Source organism: Pipistrellus kuhlii, unplaced genomic scaffold, assembly GCF_014108245.1.
Source record: "Pipistrellus kuhlii isolate mPipKuh1 unplaced genomic scaffold, mPipKuh1.p scaffold_m20_p_2, whole genome shotgun sequence".
NCBI classification, from domain to species: Eukaryota; Metazoa; Chordata; class Mammalia; order Chiroptera; family Vespertilionidae; genus Pipistrellus; species Pipistrellus kuhlii.
Genome location: NW_023425515.1, coordinates 52,526,328 through 52,543,655, shown reverse-complemented (window position 1 = coordinate 52,543,655; position 17,328 = coordinate 52,526,328). Strand labels below are relative to the sequence as shown.

The 17,328-nt window shown below is 36.9% G+C and overlaps 1 protein-coding gene across 9 annotated transcripts in view; it reads left to right on the top strand.

Annotated features, from left to right (window-relative positions):
• Window positions 1–1,173: 1,173 nt before the first annotated feature.
• The window catches only part of STXBP5L (syntaxin binding protein 5L), a 165,086-nt gene continuing 148,931 nt past the window's right edge, over window positions 1,174–17,328 (top strand). For 6 of the 9 annotated variants that reach the window (XM_036448299.2, XM_045583962.1, XM_036448296.2 and 3 more), the window contains exon 1: window positions 1,175–2,024. In XM_036448299.2, coding sequence (XP_036304192.1) covers window positions 1,845–2,024 — 180 coding nt within the window. In that variant the 5' untranslated portion in view covers window positions 1,175–1,844. Of the gene's footprint in view, window positions 2,025–17,328 lie in introns of all 9 variants that reach the window. The other 3 variants (XM_036448297.2, XM_036448292.2, XM_036448295.2) reach the window with 1 other exon arrangement.

Below are 17,328 nucleotides of genomic sequence, written 5' to 3'. Positions count from 1 at the left end.
AACAAAACAAAAAACCAACACACACACACACACACACACACACACACACACACACACACGCACGCAAAAAAGCAACCTTTGTCAGATTCACAACATTGTCCAGAGCCAGACCTAGGGAACACCTTCAGAAAGCCTGGGGCTCCGGGAGCCCAAGTTCGCACGCTTCCAGGCTTTCTATTGATTCCCACTCGCGTCCTTCAACAGGTAGCGCCAATTACAACCCCTGGAGCACGGCCGCCCCGCACACTGGCCGAGGCCGCTGTCCATCAAATGCCTCACCTACCTTTCCGAATTCTCTCCGCGCTGTTTCATTGGCTTTTCCTTCGTCCAACCCTCACATTGCTCCTATGCTTCGGCCCCGGGGCCCCTTTCGAGCCTAGGATTGGAGCGGAAGCTACTCCCGCCCTTTGATGTCCGGTGCTGCCCGCCCCTTTTCCGTGGGCCCGCGTGGCCCGGCAGGAGAGGGCGGGGCGAGATAGGGGGCGGGGTCAGTGAGGGGCGGGGCGAGCGAGGGGCGGGGCCTCCTCCCCGGCAGGAGGGCGGAGCCTGCCGCGGAGCTCGCTCGCTCGCTCCGTCAGGACCTCGGAGAGCGCCGGGCGCCGCGACCGAAGGGACCGGAGAGACAGACGCGGCCGCAGGCTCCCTCGGCGCCCTGAGCCTCCGGGCTGGCAGGCGGCTAAGTGGCGGCTGAGGCAGGTGCTTTGAGGCGGGAGTCCGAGGGTCATCCCTGTGGGACGCGGACGCCGCCGTCCAGCGTGGCTCCCTCACACCTGTGTGTGTGTGCGCCCGTGAGCCCGGTGCCCGCGCGAGGCTGTCTGCGCGGCGATGGGGTCCGTGTCGGCGCGTCCGCGGGCGGCGGGAGCCCGGAGCTCCTGCGCTCGGCCCCGGGGAGGGAGAGACGGCGGGCGTCGCGGCTCTGCGCGCCCAGCTGGCCGAGGCGGGACTCGGGCCGCAGCCGTCGCCGCCGCCGCCGCCGCTGCTGCTGCTTCACGTCCCGCCAGAGCCGCCGCTGAGCTGCGGGCAGAGCGGACCGGCGGGCCAGCGCGGTGGCGGCTGCGGGAGGAGCGGGGCGCGAGGGGGGTGGACCGGGGAGAGGAGGGAGGGGGGCCCGAACGCGGGGAGGGAAGAGAGGGGGGAGCGGAGGGAGAATCGGGGGCAGCTGGCGCCGTCGCTCGCCCTTCCCGTTCGCTGTGGCTGTAGGTCCCCCCGCAGATGGTTTGGGGTCCCGGGTGTTTGGGGTGGGGAATGGAAAAAGCACCCCCATCCCAATTCCTATTATAAAAAAGGTGGGGAGCATTGAAGACGATCCAGAAGGTGGTGTACCGGCTCCTTCTACCTCCTCCCCACCACAACATCATTTTTTCTGAACATGAAATATTCTGAGCTGAGCCCGTAGTTGGAAAGCCCGCCCTTAAGAGAGAGAGAGACAGAGACTTGGTCGGTTGGACTCCGGTTTGATTGTATAATAATGATGATATAATGCTAATGACGATGATGACACCGCCTTTTATTTTTACCCCGGTGCTGATAAAGCATAGCCACAGCTGGGGATAAAGCCCTTGAAATTTTGATGGGTGAGGAGGGATATGCTGTTGCTTTTGGAGTTGTGGTTTTTATTTGGAAAGACAGGCTTTTTTTTTTTTTTTTTTTTTTTTTTTTTTTTTAGAATTAAAATTAGGCAATAGGTAGCCTGACTTTTTAAAGTCCCATATAGCCAATGGTAGTAAAATGGATACCAGGCTGCTGCCTTGACTAATGAAAAGCTAAACGCTTTTACTTGGGTATAATTCCATGAGTTAAGTCTCCCTTTTCCTTTGAATTTCTCAACAGATCTTTTTAAAAAAATGAAGAAGTTTAATTTCCGGAAAGTTTTGGATGGCTTAACTGCCTCCTCCCCTGGCAGTGGGAGCAGCAGCGGCAGTAACAGTGGCGGTGGGGCTGGAAGCGGTGCCCTGCACTCTGGAGGGCCTCTCCGAGAAGAGATCCAGGAATCCCTGACCTCAGAGTATTTCCAGATTTGCAAGGTAAGTTTTGAATTGGCTTAAAGCCTGTTATTTCTTTATTTTACTGTGTGAGGAAGGGAGTGTTACACACACACACACACACACACACACACACACACACACACCTGGAAATTGTCGAGATGCCAGCATCAGCGTCTGGTACAGAGAACTCTGTGAATAGGTCAGTTTGATTTAATAAAGGCATTCCAGGAATCAACTTTTTTTTTTTTTTTAAAGATAGTTTAAGAAGGAAATAAGGAAACATAAAAAGTAGAATTTGCAAGATAATGTTGAGGCCACTAGTGGAGAACATTTTTAATGTAATATTTATGTGGAAGTTGTAAATTGAAGGAGAAAATGGTTATTCTGGAGAGCCCTGTGATGTTATTCAGATAAATTAATTGTTATTTTATTTCACTGTTCAGTAAAATGATTAATGCTATTAAGACGTTGTTAGAGCTAAGTAGATAATAGCTAGATGAATATATCTATTAAAAAAACATAATGGCATTGTTTTAAATTCATTGTTTAAATTCTGAATAAAAACACCCAGAGTCTTAAACTAAACAATTAATCAAATGCCATGTCGGAACTTTTAATACTTAGAACTCAAAAGTAGCCTATGTTCTGGTTTAGTGGGGAAATATTTTTGGTAAACATACTTTAATGTTGAACTTCTAATGAACAATCACAAGAGAATTTCGGATGGGGAGAGATGAGAACTTACAAAACAAGCATTGTTAATATAGAGAGGTATTGTTATATTTTCTGAAACAAAATGACATAATTTTTATTTTCCTTTTTTTGGGGTGTCCTAGAACCTGGCATGTGTAATTTTTAAAAGCTATTACATTACTCACATGATTTAGATGAATATAGTTTTATAAATGTGTTTGAACACATAAGAAACACTAAATTTTTTAAATCCTCACCCAAAGATACACTTTTTTAAAAATTGATTTTAGAGAGAGGTAAAGAGAGAGTGGGGGGGGGAGAGAGAGAGAGAGAGAGAGAGAGAGAGAGAGAGAGAGAGAGAGAAACAGTGATGTGTGATAAAAACATCCATTAGTTGCCTTCTGTACAGGCACTGACTGGAAATCAAACCCGCTACCGTTTAGTGTGCAGGGACAATGCTTCAACCCATGGAACCACCTGGCCAGGGCAGAAACAGCAAATTTTTGAAGACACAGAAATTAAGTATTAAATTTTTTTGTACTTCCACAAAATCTTTTAAAATTATTAAAATTAGTTTTGTAGTAAACAAATGATGTATAATGAGATAAATTTCTATTATTGTATTAGTTTCTATTCCCAATAGCATTATTATAAAACATTAATTCTATAGTTATTAAAATGTTGTAAATTAGTTTATATAAAAGGAGTGTTTTTATAATTAGATTAAATAAACTGATTTAATTATAGCTTACCCTGTGTACAAAATTTTGTATACTTTGTATACAACTACTTTGTATATAAAATTTTATATAATTTTGTTCTAAATTTGAAATAATACATATTTGTTTAGTTTAAGGAGGGGCTAAATAGTGGTCATGAGGTAAATATAGAAAAGATTCCTAGAGGCCAAATTTGGATTGCTAGCAAAAGGAATTATGCCCTGCTTCTCTAATTTTTGATGTACTACTATTTCCATTTCAAGATTATGAAAAAAATTCCAAATTCTCTCAGTTCGTGAATGTGGTAGTGATGGAGGAAGATTTTAGTAGATGAAAAATTGGCATAGAAAAGGTAGATTTATAAAACCAAATGGAATTGGGTTGTTGAAGTTGTAAAGCTTGTAGAGAAGGTTTTAAATAAAAATATCCAGAGGAAATGAGTGAATGCAAAAGAGGAAAATAGGATTATAGACATCTTCCTATTCAGACAAGAGATAGTCATGGTGTGGTGAGCACATGAAGAGCACTGGCCTTGGAATCAGAACTTTTGTGTTTTATATAAAGTTCTGCCACTTGCCAGCTGAATAATCTTTTTAAAAAATATATAATTTTTATTGATTTAAGAGAAGAAGGGAGAAGGAGAGAGAGATAGAAATATCAATGATGAGAGAGAATCATTGATTGATTGCCTCCTGCACAACCCCTACTGGGGACTGAGCCCACAACCCAGGCATGTGCCCTTGGCTGGAATGGAACTTTATATTCCCCAAGTTGACGCTCTATCCACTGAGCCAAACCAGCTAGGGCCCAGCTGTGTAATCTTGCGGAAGACGTTTATCTGCCTTGATTTTCTCACATGTTGTATGGTAATAAGTACTTCTGCTCTTCTCTCCTAAGGTTATAAGGAAGATAAAAGAGACAATTAGGTGAAGGCAATGTGTAAATTGGAAAAGATGATGCACTGTATATTTATAATATTGTTAATCTTTTTAGTCACCTTCTTAGTGGAATGACTATCATCAGTGGGATATAATAATTTTAGATAACAATTTTGAAAGAAATTATACAGGGTCGATAGCTATGTAAGCTAACACTAATAGTATTGAAATCTTACTGACTGGTGAAAGTACTATGACATCTTTGGATAGGAATATAGTTAATTATAAAATCTTGTTATATGATTGTGCTTTAGGTTACCTGGACTATAATATATATATATATAAATGGATTATGGAAATTCCAAAATTAGAACCATTACTAAAATGGGGACTTCAGTTGGACTCACTGATTAAATGTGCAAAGAACATTCTATTCTGCATACTAAACAGTTGGCACTTTCTGGGTACTTCGACCTTTTCAACGTGGTCAAAATTAAAGTATATATCTAGAATCTGCTGTTTTGCAAACCATTCTCTCTATTAGTATCTGATTAGTTGTTAAATTCTATCTATTCTGTTTCACCATCTCTAGTACTTATCATCCCATTGAAATCACTTTCTAACTGATCTTCTCACCTCTTGTTTTACCCTACTCTAATTCGTTTTGTTATTGTAGAGGTTATTTCTAAATTATAATGTTAATTATGTCATTCCCTAATAAAAATTGTGTTGGTTTTTCTAGAGCAGTGACAAGTCTTATGTGAAACCCCAGTAAATAACATTTATTAAATAAATACAGTAATTAATTGGCACACATTTGAAAGTAAATAATAATACATTATATAATCTATATTATATTATATTATATTATATTATTATTATTGGTTCTTCTGTAATATTATCCATACACAGGTAGAAGGACATTTACAAGGCTTAAAAAAGTAAAAGTATAAAGCTACTGCTACTGTCACATCTATAAGGTGTTAAAAAACAAAAACAAAAATTGGTAGAAAAAAATTTTTGTTCAAGATCAGAAAAACAAACAGGTTAATGCATTGGTTTACTAAAATCGATATGTATGCCTTTAAATGCCCATGTTGTTCAGATATTTGTGAAATGCATGAACTGCTTTTTATGAATTTGAATTCTATGAAACACAATTTGAAACTATTGCTTTATACAATAACCTTCAAATTACTTTATATAGTTCCCAGAGGAAGGGGCTCCTGTTTACTTTTCTATCCTCATTTCTTTGATTCCCTAAGCATATTGTATTCCCTGAAAGCACCATATTTTTTCATATCTCAATGCTCTTTCTCAATATTTTGCTTCTGACTGGAATATCTCTTCCAGCTTGAGTGTAATTGAAGTAAAGTTACCCTTTACTTCAGTTCAAACACCACTTCCATGAAACCAGTTCAGACAACTACTTTCCTGGATAGTGTTAGTTTTTCTGTCTTCTGTTTTCCTTCTGTATATATCTGTAGAGTGAATTTAGTACCTTGTTATGATTCAAAATTTTATTTGTTACTGTCATTATTCTAAAAACTCTTTGAGAGACAAATAATATTTTGTTTTCTTGTCATCATTAGGGTGCTCATTACTTAACAGGCCAGTGGTTCTTAACTGTCTAAAAGAAAGATTTCTAGCTCCACCCCTTAGAGCAGTGGTTCTCAACCTTTCTAATGCCGCGACCCTTTAATACAGTTCCTCATGTTGTGGTGACCCCCAACCATAAAATTATTTTTGTTGCTACTTCGTAACTGTAATTTTGCTATTGTTATGAATCGTAATGTAAATATCTGTTTTGCAATGGTCTGTTGTGACCCACAGGTTGAGAACTGCTAGCAGGGTCGCCTAAGACCATTGGAAAACACAGATATTTACATTACGATTCATAACAGTAGCAAAATTACAGTTATGAAGTAGCAACAAAAATAATTTTATGGTTGGCGGTCACCACAACATAAGGAACTGTATTAAAGGGTCACGGCATTAGAAAGGTTGAGAAACACTGCCTTAGAGGATCAAATATCTCTATCTCTATCTTTATCTCTGTCTCTGTCTCTATCTCTATTCATTCCTATAGTTAATTGACCCACACCTAATTAGGCTGGGAGTAGGAGAGTATGAGTATTGTAGCTGTGACTAGTTTCAAACATTCAACATATCAATCTGTGTTTTACAAAGAGAATGGAATAAAATACAGAGCTTAAACTGTAAGATATCCCATTTGACCTTCATAACAGTCTGATAAGGAAGGCAAGAAAAGTGTTAATGTTCTTATTTTATTGATAAGACATCTGAGGCCAGAGAATTTAAGTGGTATCCTTAGTTCTCTAAGTTGGTTAAGAGACATAACTAAGTTTAGCATACTATTCTTTGAATCTCAAATCCAGTACTTTTTTTGCTTCATCTTTCTTATTTAAAAAAAGGCAGTGTGGTGCCTGGTGGGTGTGGGTCAGTGATTGAGTATTGACCTATGAGCCAGAAGGTCAAAGTTTGATTCCTGGGCAGGGCACATGCCCGGATTGTAGGCTTGGTCCCCAGTAGGGAGTGTGCAGAAGGCAGTTGATAGAAATTCTTATCATTAATATTTCTCTCTCTCCCTCTCTCTCTCTCTCTCTCTCTCTCTCTCTCTCTCTCTCTCTCTCTCTCTCTCTCTCTCTCTCCCCCTTTCCCTTTCTCTTTATAAAATCAATAAAAATATATTTAAAAAAATAAAAATAAATAAAAGGCAACATGGTAAGCTCCTCAGTAAACAGAAACTTTGAGAAAATAAAGACTATTTTGTTGACTCTTCCTTCAAAATACATCCAAGTACAACTATACATCTTCATTTCCACCTCATCTCTTACCAGACTACTACTCTAATTATTTCCCCTGCTTTAACTCCGGTTACACTACAATCTCATCTCAAAATAGACAGAAAAGAAATCATTGCTCTCTGATTTAAATCATATCATGCAATTTTTGCCAGAACTTTTGTGGTTTTTCATTTCTCTTCAAAATAAAACCATGAATCCTATGCCTTTTAAAGTTCTATGATCTGGCTACTAACAAAACATTATTTTCAATTCTTCTTTCTGTTACTTACTTTGCCAACTATGTTATTACTTCTCAGATATGATTCCTGCCTAAGGTTTTTTGCGTTTGCTGTTTTCTTTCCATGGAGCACTTCCTCCTCCCTCCCCCACAAATGATTATATTACTTGTCCCCTTTGCATCCTCAGTTCTTATTAGGTCTAGTAATAATTAATGTCGTTTTCTAATACTTTTTTAAATCGAATTTATTTAAACAATACAACAAAATTTAATCAACAATATAGTTGCCGTTGTTTTCTACTACTTGTGCCCAGCTCTCAGGAAGCATTTTAATCCCTCTGTTGTAAAATTCTTGTGATTTTGATGCAAAAAATTCGGTCAATGCATTTTTGAGGCATTCTTCATTATTAAATTTTTTTCCAAGAAGAAAGTTTTGCAAAGAACGAAACAAATGGTAATCGGAAGGGGCAATATCAGGAGAATATGCAGGTTGAGGGAGAACTTCCCATTCCAACTGGCGCAGTTTTTCAGCAGTGATTCTTGCAGTATGCGGTCATGCGTTATCGTGGTGAAGAATTACGCCCTTCCGATTAATCAGCGCGGGTTCTTTTTCTCTTAAAGCTTGGGCTAACCTTTCCAATTGGGCACTATACACTGCACTTGTAATGGTTTGGTTAGATGGTAAAAGTTCATAATGAAGAATTCCTTTAAAATTCCACCAAACACACAACATCACTTTTTTCGCATGCAAGTCAGGTTTTGGCGTGGGCTGCGGAGCCTCATTTTTGTCCAACCATTGAGGCCGCCTTTTCAAATTAACATACAGCACCCATTTTTCATCTCCGGTAACAATTTGCTCTAAAAACGGCAAACGGTTTTGACGAGAGAGGAGCGATACTTGGAAGTATTTTGAAGGAATTTTCTTGATAACAGCTACCTGTTATTAAATTATGTATTTATTTGCCGCTTGGATGTACTTGGATGTATTTTGAAGGAAGAGTCAACAAAATAGTCTTTATTTTCTCAAAGTTTCTGTTTACTGAGGATCTTACCATGTTGCCTTTTTATTTATTTTTATTTTTTTAAATATATTTTTATTGATTTTATAAAGAGAAAGGGAAAGGGAGAGAGAGAGAGAGAGAGAGAGAGAGAGAGAGAGAGAGAGAGAGAGAGAGAGAAATATTGTGACTCTTTGATTACGGTTGTCGGTCAACTCATGAGGAACCCATTTTCCAAACTTTTGGACTTTGCCAAGTGTACGCAATTGATTGGAAATTGTTTTTTGTGAACAATTTAAAGTTGTCTCAAGCTCTTGTTGGGTAATTTGAGGATTTTGCACCAAAAGAGCTTGAAGAGCTTCTTGATCAAAATTGGACACACGGCCTCGACCACTCTTATCATCTAACGAAAAATTTCCCTAGCGAAATTTCTCAAACCAACGCTGGCATTTTCTGGCGCTAACTGCATCTTGACCAAGAGCACTACAGATGTTTTTTTGCAGCCTCACTTGCTTTTCTTCCTAATTGGAACTCGTAAAGCATGCAGTGCCTAATATGCTCTTCATCCGCCATCTTCTTAGCCCTAGTTTTGCAATAAAAACCAAACCAAACACAAACTTTCTCAAACAAAACTTGTTAATTGCACTTCACACGTTCTGTAGATACCACGTGTTTGAAGGTTATGTCAATACAAGTCAACGCCAAGCAAGATTTTAAATGAATGTTTAAAAACGACATTAATTATTACTAGACCCGATAGTTCAACTGTTAACTTCTCAGAGAGATTTTCATTGATCACTGTTCACTCAGTTTATTCTCCTGATTACTTTTTCTTGATAACAGCTACCTGTTTTTAAATTATGTATTTATTTGCCGCTTTTATTATACTAGAGGCCTGGTGCACAAAATTCATGCACTGGGGGTGGGGTGTCCCTCAGTGCAGCCTGCACCCTCTCGCAGTCCATGAGCCCTTGGGATATGTCCTTAGTGCTGCTGTGGAGGAGGGAAAGGCTCCCACCAATACCGCTGGGCTTGCCAGCTGTGAGCCCAGCTTCTGACTGAGCAGCTCTCCCCCAGTGAGAGAGCACTGACCTCCAGGGGGCAGCTCATGCATTGAGCATCTACCTCCTGGTGGTCACTATGTGTCATAGCGACCAGTCATTCTGCTGTTCGGTAGATTTGCATATTAGCCTTTTATTATATTGGATAACTCTATGAGGGCAGAGCTTTATTGTGTTCATAACTGTCTTACCAATTCATAGAGCAGTGCCTGCTACATAGAAGACAGTTACATATTTGTTGAATGAATGAAGAATGAATAAATGAGAGCAAGTAAACTGATAGAGCAGTGATTTTCAACTGGCATGCTGTAGAATTTTTAAAATATGCAATATCTGACTACTTAGTCAGGAGCACTGCCTCAAATATTTTTCATTTGACAATCACCCTAGATTGTCAAATAAAAAAATGATAACAGTAGATGTCTGATGTGAATTAATCAAAATTACACCTATTTTTCTGTGTGATATTGGCAAAAAATGTATTTATGTGTGTGCCACAGAATTTTAGTAGTTTATGTATGCCATGAGATGAACAAGATTGAAAATCACTGTGATAGAGTAATATGTTAAGAGCAAACTAGATATTTTTAATCTTTATCTGAGGTCATGTTCATTGATTTTTAGAGAGAAGGAATGGGTTGGGGAGAGAGAGAAAAATATTGAAAAGAAGAGAAACATCGATTGGTTGCCTCCTGAATGGGCTGGGGATCAAACTCAAAACCTAGGTATGTGCCATAACCTGAAATCGAACATGCAATCTTTTAATGAATGGGATGACACTCCAACCAACTGACCCCTACTGGCCAAGACAAAAAATGTTTGCATTAAACAAATTTTATATTACATAAAAACAAACCATTCAGAGAAAGAGGGTCAACTCTTTAGGAACATGGTATATTATTTTCAAAAAGATATAGAAAAGGAGATTATAGAAAGATTCACTTACATTTACTTTAGTTTTTACTGAGGAAGATATTAGAAACATTCTTGTTTTCCAATTATCTTTTTAGGGGAACAATTCAGAAGTATTAGAGAGACAGTGACAAACATGGGATATTCTAGGGATATTCTAGCTCTAATTAACAAAATAGACAAAACTAAATGTATCACCAGAACCACATGGCATAATCCCCAAAGTTCTGAACTAAATTAAATTAGGCAATTCATTATTTATCAACACATATCTCTTTTCTCTCTCTCTCTCTCTCTCTCTCTCTCTCTCTCTCTCTCTCTCTCTCTCTCTATTTATCAACACTTTTAAACTGTTTTTGTTATTATTGTTGTTGTTTGTTTGTTTGTTTGTTTGTTTTATGAATGGTCATAGTCAGAACCAAAATGTAGATAAGTAATATAACTTCCTCAGGGAAATAAATTTGTAATCATGATCCTCATACTACACATAGTATCAGATATTGCCAGATAAAGATGTATAAAATCAGAAGCAGGTGTAGACTGTGAAGAGTTATGTTTTCCAGGACCCTGAATGATGAAAGGAGATTAAGTACCTAGATATCCTTGACCATCATCTCTTCAGGTTTTCTATTATCTTCACATTCTTATAATTTTACATCATTGTACTTGGGAGGGTCTATAAATGAGATTGGCACAAGGCTATTAAAAAATTCTAATTTTCCCAATTTTCATTCATTAAAAGAACTATACACGGTTTCCTGAGATGGATGTACTTGTCTCATTCTATACTTCTAAACTGGTAAAATAAAAGGTAGTACAGTTGACACTTTATAAATAAGTATGATTAAAATATCTGACAAGGACTTCGTGCTTCTCTTACTAAAATGAAAAATAGGAGAATGGCATCTTTAAGAAAAGTAATGGATGCAAACCAAAAAAATTTAAGAACCAAGTAGAATTAAAATTAAAAAAAATTTAAGAACCAGGAACCAAAGCCTACTCTAGGCTTTCTACTTTGCTTATCTAAAGTATAGGGACAGGCTTGAGTAAGGGATTATAGACTTGTAGGAAGTATACTTATTACTTTTTTTAAGTTACCATAAAAACAATTACATTTTCTCATGAAAAGTCTTTGATGCAAGTATATTGTCAGTAAAATTGGGTTGTTGTTCTATTTAGTATGGCAGTTCTTATATTCTTAAAAACAAACAGTGCTGCCATACTTGTGTATGTCTCAGTATATAACTAATTTGAAATCTTACATAATTTTCAAATTTATCTATAGGATTATTATAAGTTATTAAACCAAATTCCCATTTTTGAAGTGTAGTACATTTTCCTGCCTTCATTTGAAGATGTGCCTTTATGGGTGTGGAGGGGGATGTGGAAACCATAGGGTTAAGTTCCATAGTTTGTTTGTTTGTTTGTTTATAATATATTTTATTAATTTTTCACAGAGAGGAAGGGAGAGGGATAGAGAGCTAGAAACGTCCATGAGAGAGAAACATCGACCAGCTGCCTCTTGCACACCCCCTACTGGGGGTGTGCCCGCAACCAATGTACATGCCCTTGACCGGAATCAAATCTGGGACCTTTCAGTCTTCAGACTGATGCTCTATCCACTGAGCCAAACCAGTTTCGGCCCATAGTTTATTTTTAATGATAAGATGATTGTATTGGTTTCAATATAGTCTATAAACCATTTACATATTAGTTTAATAGCAATAACTTTGTATCCATTAAAAAGTTCAAGTACTGGTAGAAGCTTTTAAGTTGAGTTTTTCCCTATGAGACAATATTGAGTTTTTTGCTCCTACGTAATTGTCAAAATACTGATCTTTATTAAAGATTTGGGTAGGGCGCCGAAACCGGTTTGGCTCAATGGATATAGCGTCGGCTTGGGGACTGAAAGGTCCTGGGTTCGATTCCGGTAAAGGGCATGTACCTTGGTTGTGGGCATATCTCTGGTGGGGGGTGTGCAAGAGGCAGCTGATTGATGACTCTCTCTCATCGATGTTTCTAACTCTCTATCGCTCTCCCTTCCTCTCTGTACAAAATCAATAAAATATATTAAAAAAAAAAGATTTGGTTAGGGTGACAATTACAGGTTTGTTTGTTTTTTATTAGTTAAGTCTTTGATCCCTTTCTTTTTATCTCCTAAGTAAGGAAATGTTTCTAAAATTTAGACTTTTGATTAAATATTCATTTCTATTTCCTTTTATCTTTGGTTCTTTGATCTTTTATATTTTAACTTAAAAAAAAATCCAAACAGAATTTGTTATGTTGTACAGTATAACTCTAAAATAATTTTTTCAAGTAGCCAAATCAATTTTATCATGCCATTTATTAACTAATTCTTCTTCCAGTGGTTATGATACCGCTTTGTCATATAATAACTTTTGTTATGCACTAGCACTTGTATCTGGGTTAACAATGTTCTTCCATCTTTCTGCCTATTCTTATGCCAACATCATAGTGATTTATCAGGCTAAAAAGACTGGTCAAAATAATGTGTAGGGTGGATTTTGGAATATTTAAAAGGAAATGCAGTGCCTGTGCCCATTAACCAACTACTGCAAATCTGTAGTCAAAGTTGGGTTTATTACATCAAGAGACATTGCACACCATAAGGGTGTTAGGAAGGGGATTGTTACAATATTTGGGCCTGTATTAGGTGATTTTAAGAAAGTTCAAAGAAGCATAGTTGAGTGTTGTCAGAAAGTAGGGGATAGTTCTCTCATTTTGTAACCTAAGAATATTTATCTAGGTGGCAAGAGGAACAGCATGGGCTAAAGCTATAATTTCTAAAGAAGTAACAGTTATGTTAGTTGGATTAGGGGAACACATTTAATCATTAGTGTAGTTTACACGATGTTCTTATATTTATCAGTATCCAGACATGATCCTGTAGTGGTTTTGTTTTTGTCTTGCTTCAACATGGTCAGAGGGGCCTTGCTTGATGGTTTTCTGAAATTGTTCATGTTCCATAGAGAACTCTATAGCCTAGCATCAGTGGTCAGCAGACTGCAGCTCTTTGGCTCCTTGAGTGTGACTCTTCCACAAAATACCACATGTGATTGAAACTTTGTGGCCCATGTACAGAAGTAGGTTTTTGGCTCTCAAAAGGAATTTCAATCATTGTACTGTTGATATTTGGCTCTGTTGACTAATGAGTTTGCCGACCACTGGCCTAGCTATTAGTTCCATACTAGCTCTAGCTAATAGCTGCTGCTAGAAGCTTTTTTCTCTTTTAGCTACTTCAAAAGTAGCTGAAGTTGCTAGAATATGTTGCTAAGCAGGCCTGCTTTCATACCTCCATAAGAGAAATTTTTCTTGATCAACAGCCAACAATTCATGTTCATTGATTTGAATTTGTTATGTAATTTCTATTCAAAATGATTTGAAATTGTTATATAATTATATGTAATATGTAATATACAATATCTATTGTTTAGTAAAATTTTATACTTGAAATAGTATACTTGAAAACAAATATAGTAAGTATAACAATTTTTGTGCTAGTTTTATTTGTATTGTATCTCCATTTAGTTATAATTCACATTTTTCCCTCCTCCATTTTGAGAAAATATACAGATTTTATTTCTTCCACATAATATTTCCTAGCAGGCAGCCATTTTTAACTTTAGCAGGTTAACAGAATAGGTAACACATTTCATGCAAGGTTTTATCCTAGAATATTATTTGTTTTGCTATTTTGAATCAGAACTCTTTCAACATATTTTTGTCTACTAATTTAGAAAAAATATATTTTTCATATTTACTTTTGTAACTTTCAAAAAACTTATTGAAATCAGGTGGGATAGAGAGATACCTATGCTTATGAAGAGATATTTAAGAGATTGTGCCAATTTATATTTCTGGAATAAACTACTTAATCATATTATACTTTAAAAAATATACTACTGCAAGATGCACTACTATAGTTACTTTTCAAATATTTTCTTTGGGGCTTGCCTCCTATATTTCTAAATAGAATCAATATGTAATTTTCTCATGTGTGTTAATATATGTGTGTACATGTCTATGTAGTCTATGTCATGTTTTTAATGTAACTTTAATCTCCTTCATTTTTTTCTATCTGATATAAAGTACTAAGTTATTTAAAGATTTGAAAAATACTCTTGCTGAAACTGGTTTGGCTCAGTGGATAGAGCATAGGTCTGCGGACTGAAAGGTCCCAGGTTCGATTCTGGTCAATGGCTTGTACTTTGGTTATGGGCACATCCCCAGTAGGGGGCGTGCAGGAGGCAGTTGGTCATTGTTTCTCTCTCAGTAATGTTTCTAACTCTCTATCCCTCTCTCTTCCTCTCTGGAAAAAAAAAAAAAAATCAATAAAAAATATTTTTTAAAAAAGAAAAATACTTGACTGGAAATAATATTTTTGAGGAAATATTTTTGAAGCAAAAATTTTATGGTTATTGATCAATTTGGATTACTGCCTTTTTAAAATGAAATTTAATAATTTATATTTTCACAGGAAATTACAGATTTCATCCACTATTTCACATTTATTAGTACAGAATTATACATTCTTTTTATAATAAAAACTCTTTTGTAACTAAGGCTATATATCTTTATTTAACATCATATGTTTATATATTTTCTATCTTTTCCCTTTATTAACTGTTCCAGAGGTTTGTCTATTTTATTGGTGTTCTAAAATAACTAGTTCATGGAGCTGATACTTAATCATTTTATTTTATTTTTTGCCTTTAATAGGTTTTTCTTTAATATACACTCTTTGGAATTTGAGATTTTTCTTTTCGTTAGTCTATATATGATGAGTCATTATAAGTATTCCAATAAGTATTCCAACTGGTAAGGAGCATTAGAAACTATATTTTTATTTGGCATAAGCAAAGGTCATAATATATTTATAACTCTTACTAGTTTTATATACAGTGCTTCCTTTCTTGTTTTCAGCTTGTCAGATGGAGTTAATAACATAGATATATCATTTCATACAATTATGTTTCTGTTCATTTTTCTTTTTATTAATTTATCTTTTATATTTTAATACAGTGATATTTGTGCAAAAGCACTGAAATATTTGCTGTTTTATTTAATGCCTTTTGCATTAAATTATGATAATAGTATGATCCCAACTTTTCTTCTGTTTGCATTGATTTAACCTGATAGTTTGCCATTTTTTACTGGATTTCTAGAGTGTTCTGGATGTCATGTTAACCTGTAAAAATATAATATATTTTAATTATTTAATTACATTTTTATTTTGAGATTATTGTAGATTCACATGCAATTGTAAGAAATAATACAAATAGATTTCATTTATCCTTTACCCAGTTTTTTCCAAATGTAACATTTTGCAAAACTAAAATATAATAATGTAATCAGGACAACCAGGTTGGTGGGGGTGGGGGCAGTTGGGAGTGACCAGGCCAGAATGGGGGGCATTTAGAGGCAACCAGGTCAGTGGGGGCAGTTAGGAGTGACCAGGCCAGCAGGGAAGAGATTGTTGGGGGAAAACAGGAAGGCATGCAGAGGCATGCCTTTGCTCTGGCCTTGAGCCACCTTTCCGCCTTCCCATGCTGCCCAGAGGCCCGGAATGCCTGCATCCCACCTCTGGCAGCTTGGCGCCTGTGTATTCAAATTAACTTGCTATCTTTGTTGGGTGAATTTGCATACTCACTCCTGATTGGTTGGTGGGTGTTGTGAATGTATGGTCAATTTGCATCTTTCTCTTTTATTACTGTAGATAGCTTGTTTCTTTTTTAAAATTTATTTTATTGATTTTTTTACAGAGAGGAAGGGAGAGGGATAGAGAGTTAGAAACATAGATGAGAGAGAAATATTGATCAGCTGCCTCCTGCACAGCCCCTACTGAGGATGTGCCTGCAACCAAGGTACATGCCCTTGACCAAAATCGAACCTGGGACCTTTCAGTCCGCAGGTTAATGCTCTCTCCACTGAGCCAAACCGGTTTGGGCACTTGTTCCTTTTTATTATTGGATTTTATTCCATGGCATAGTTACACCGCAGTTTCTTTAACCACTAACCCACTGAAGGACATCTCAAAACATTTGTGTACAAATTTATCTGTGAAAGTAAGTTTTCATTAGCCTGGGATAAATGCCCAGGAGTGCAGTAGCTGGATCATATGATAATAGCACATTAAGTTGTTTTATAATTTGATATCTGTATACTTTATTGCATGCACCATCACTAAAAGTTTAGTTTCCTTCTGTTATCATATATTTTATTTTCTTTAATCAATTTACCAATTCTTCCTTCTTCTCTTTTCCCCCTGGTAACCACCATTCTGTTGACAATATCTATGAGTTTGTTTTTGCTTTGTTTTGTTAGTTCATTTGTTACTTTTTCTTTTATATTTAAAACTAGAGGCCCGATGCACAAAATTCGTGCAAGGGGCTCTGCCCTCTCAGCCACAGTGGCTTGCCTCAGCCCTCACAGCTATGGCGCCTTGCATCAGCTCAAGGCAAACCATGGCTACCTTGGGCCTCGCAGCCATGGCTTCATCTGGAAGGTTGTTCATTCTACTAGCAATTAGCATATTACACTTTTATTATTATAGATATGAGTGAAAGCATATGCTCTTTATTTTTTTATCTGACCTTTTCACTTATCATAATATCTTCAAGATCCAGCCATATTGTATCAAATGACAGTATTTCATCTTTTTATTGCTGAATAATATTCCATTATATATATTTATACTATATTTTTATCCATTCATTCACCAATGGACACTTAGATCGTTTCCATATCTTAGCTATTGTAAATAATGATGCAATGAACATAGGAGTATATACTAGTATGTTTTTTTATTTAATTTTTTTTTTCATATTCTTCAAATAAATATCTAGAAGAGGAATTACTGGATCTTAAGGTAGTTCTATTTTTTAATTTTTAAAAGGAACCTGCATGCTGTTGTCCATAGGTGGCTGTACCAGTTTATAATCTTATCAACAGTATGTGAGAATGCTCTTTTCTCCATATGTTTTCCAATACTTGTTACTTTGTGTCTTTTTGGTAAT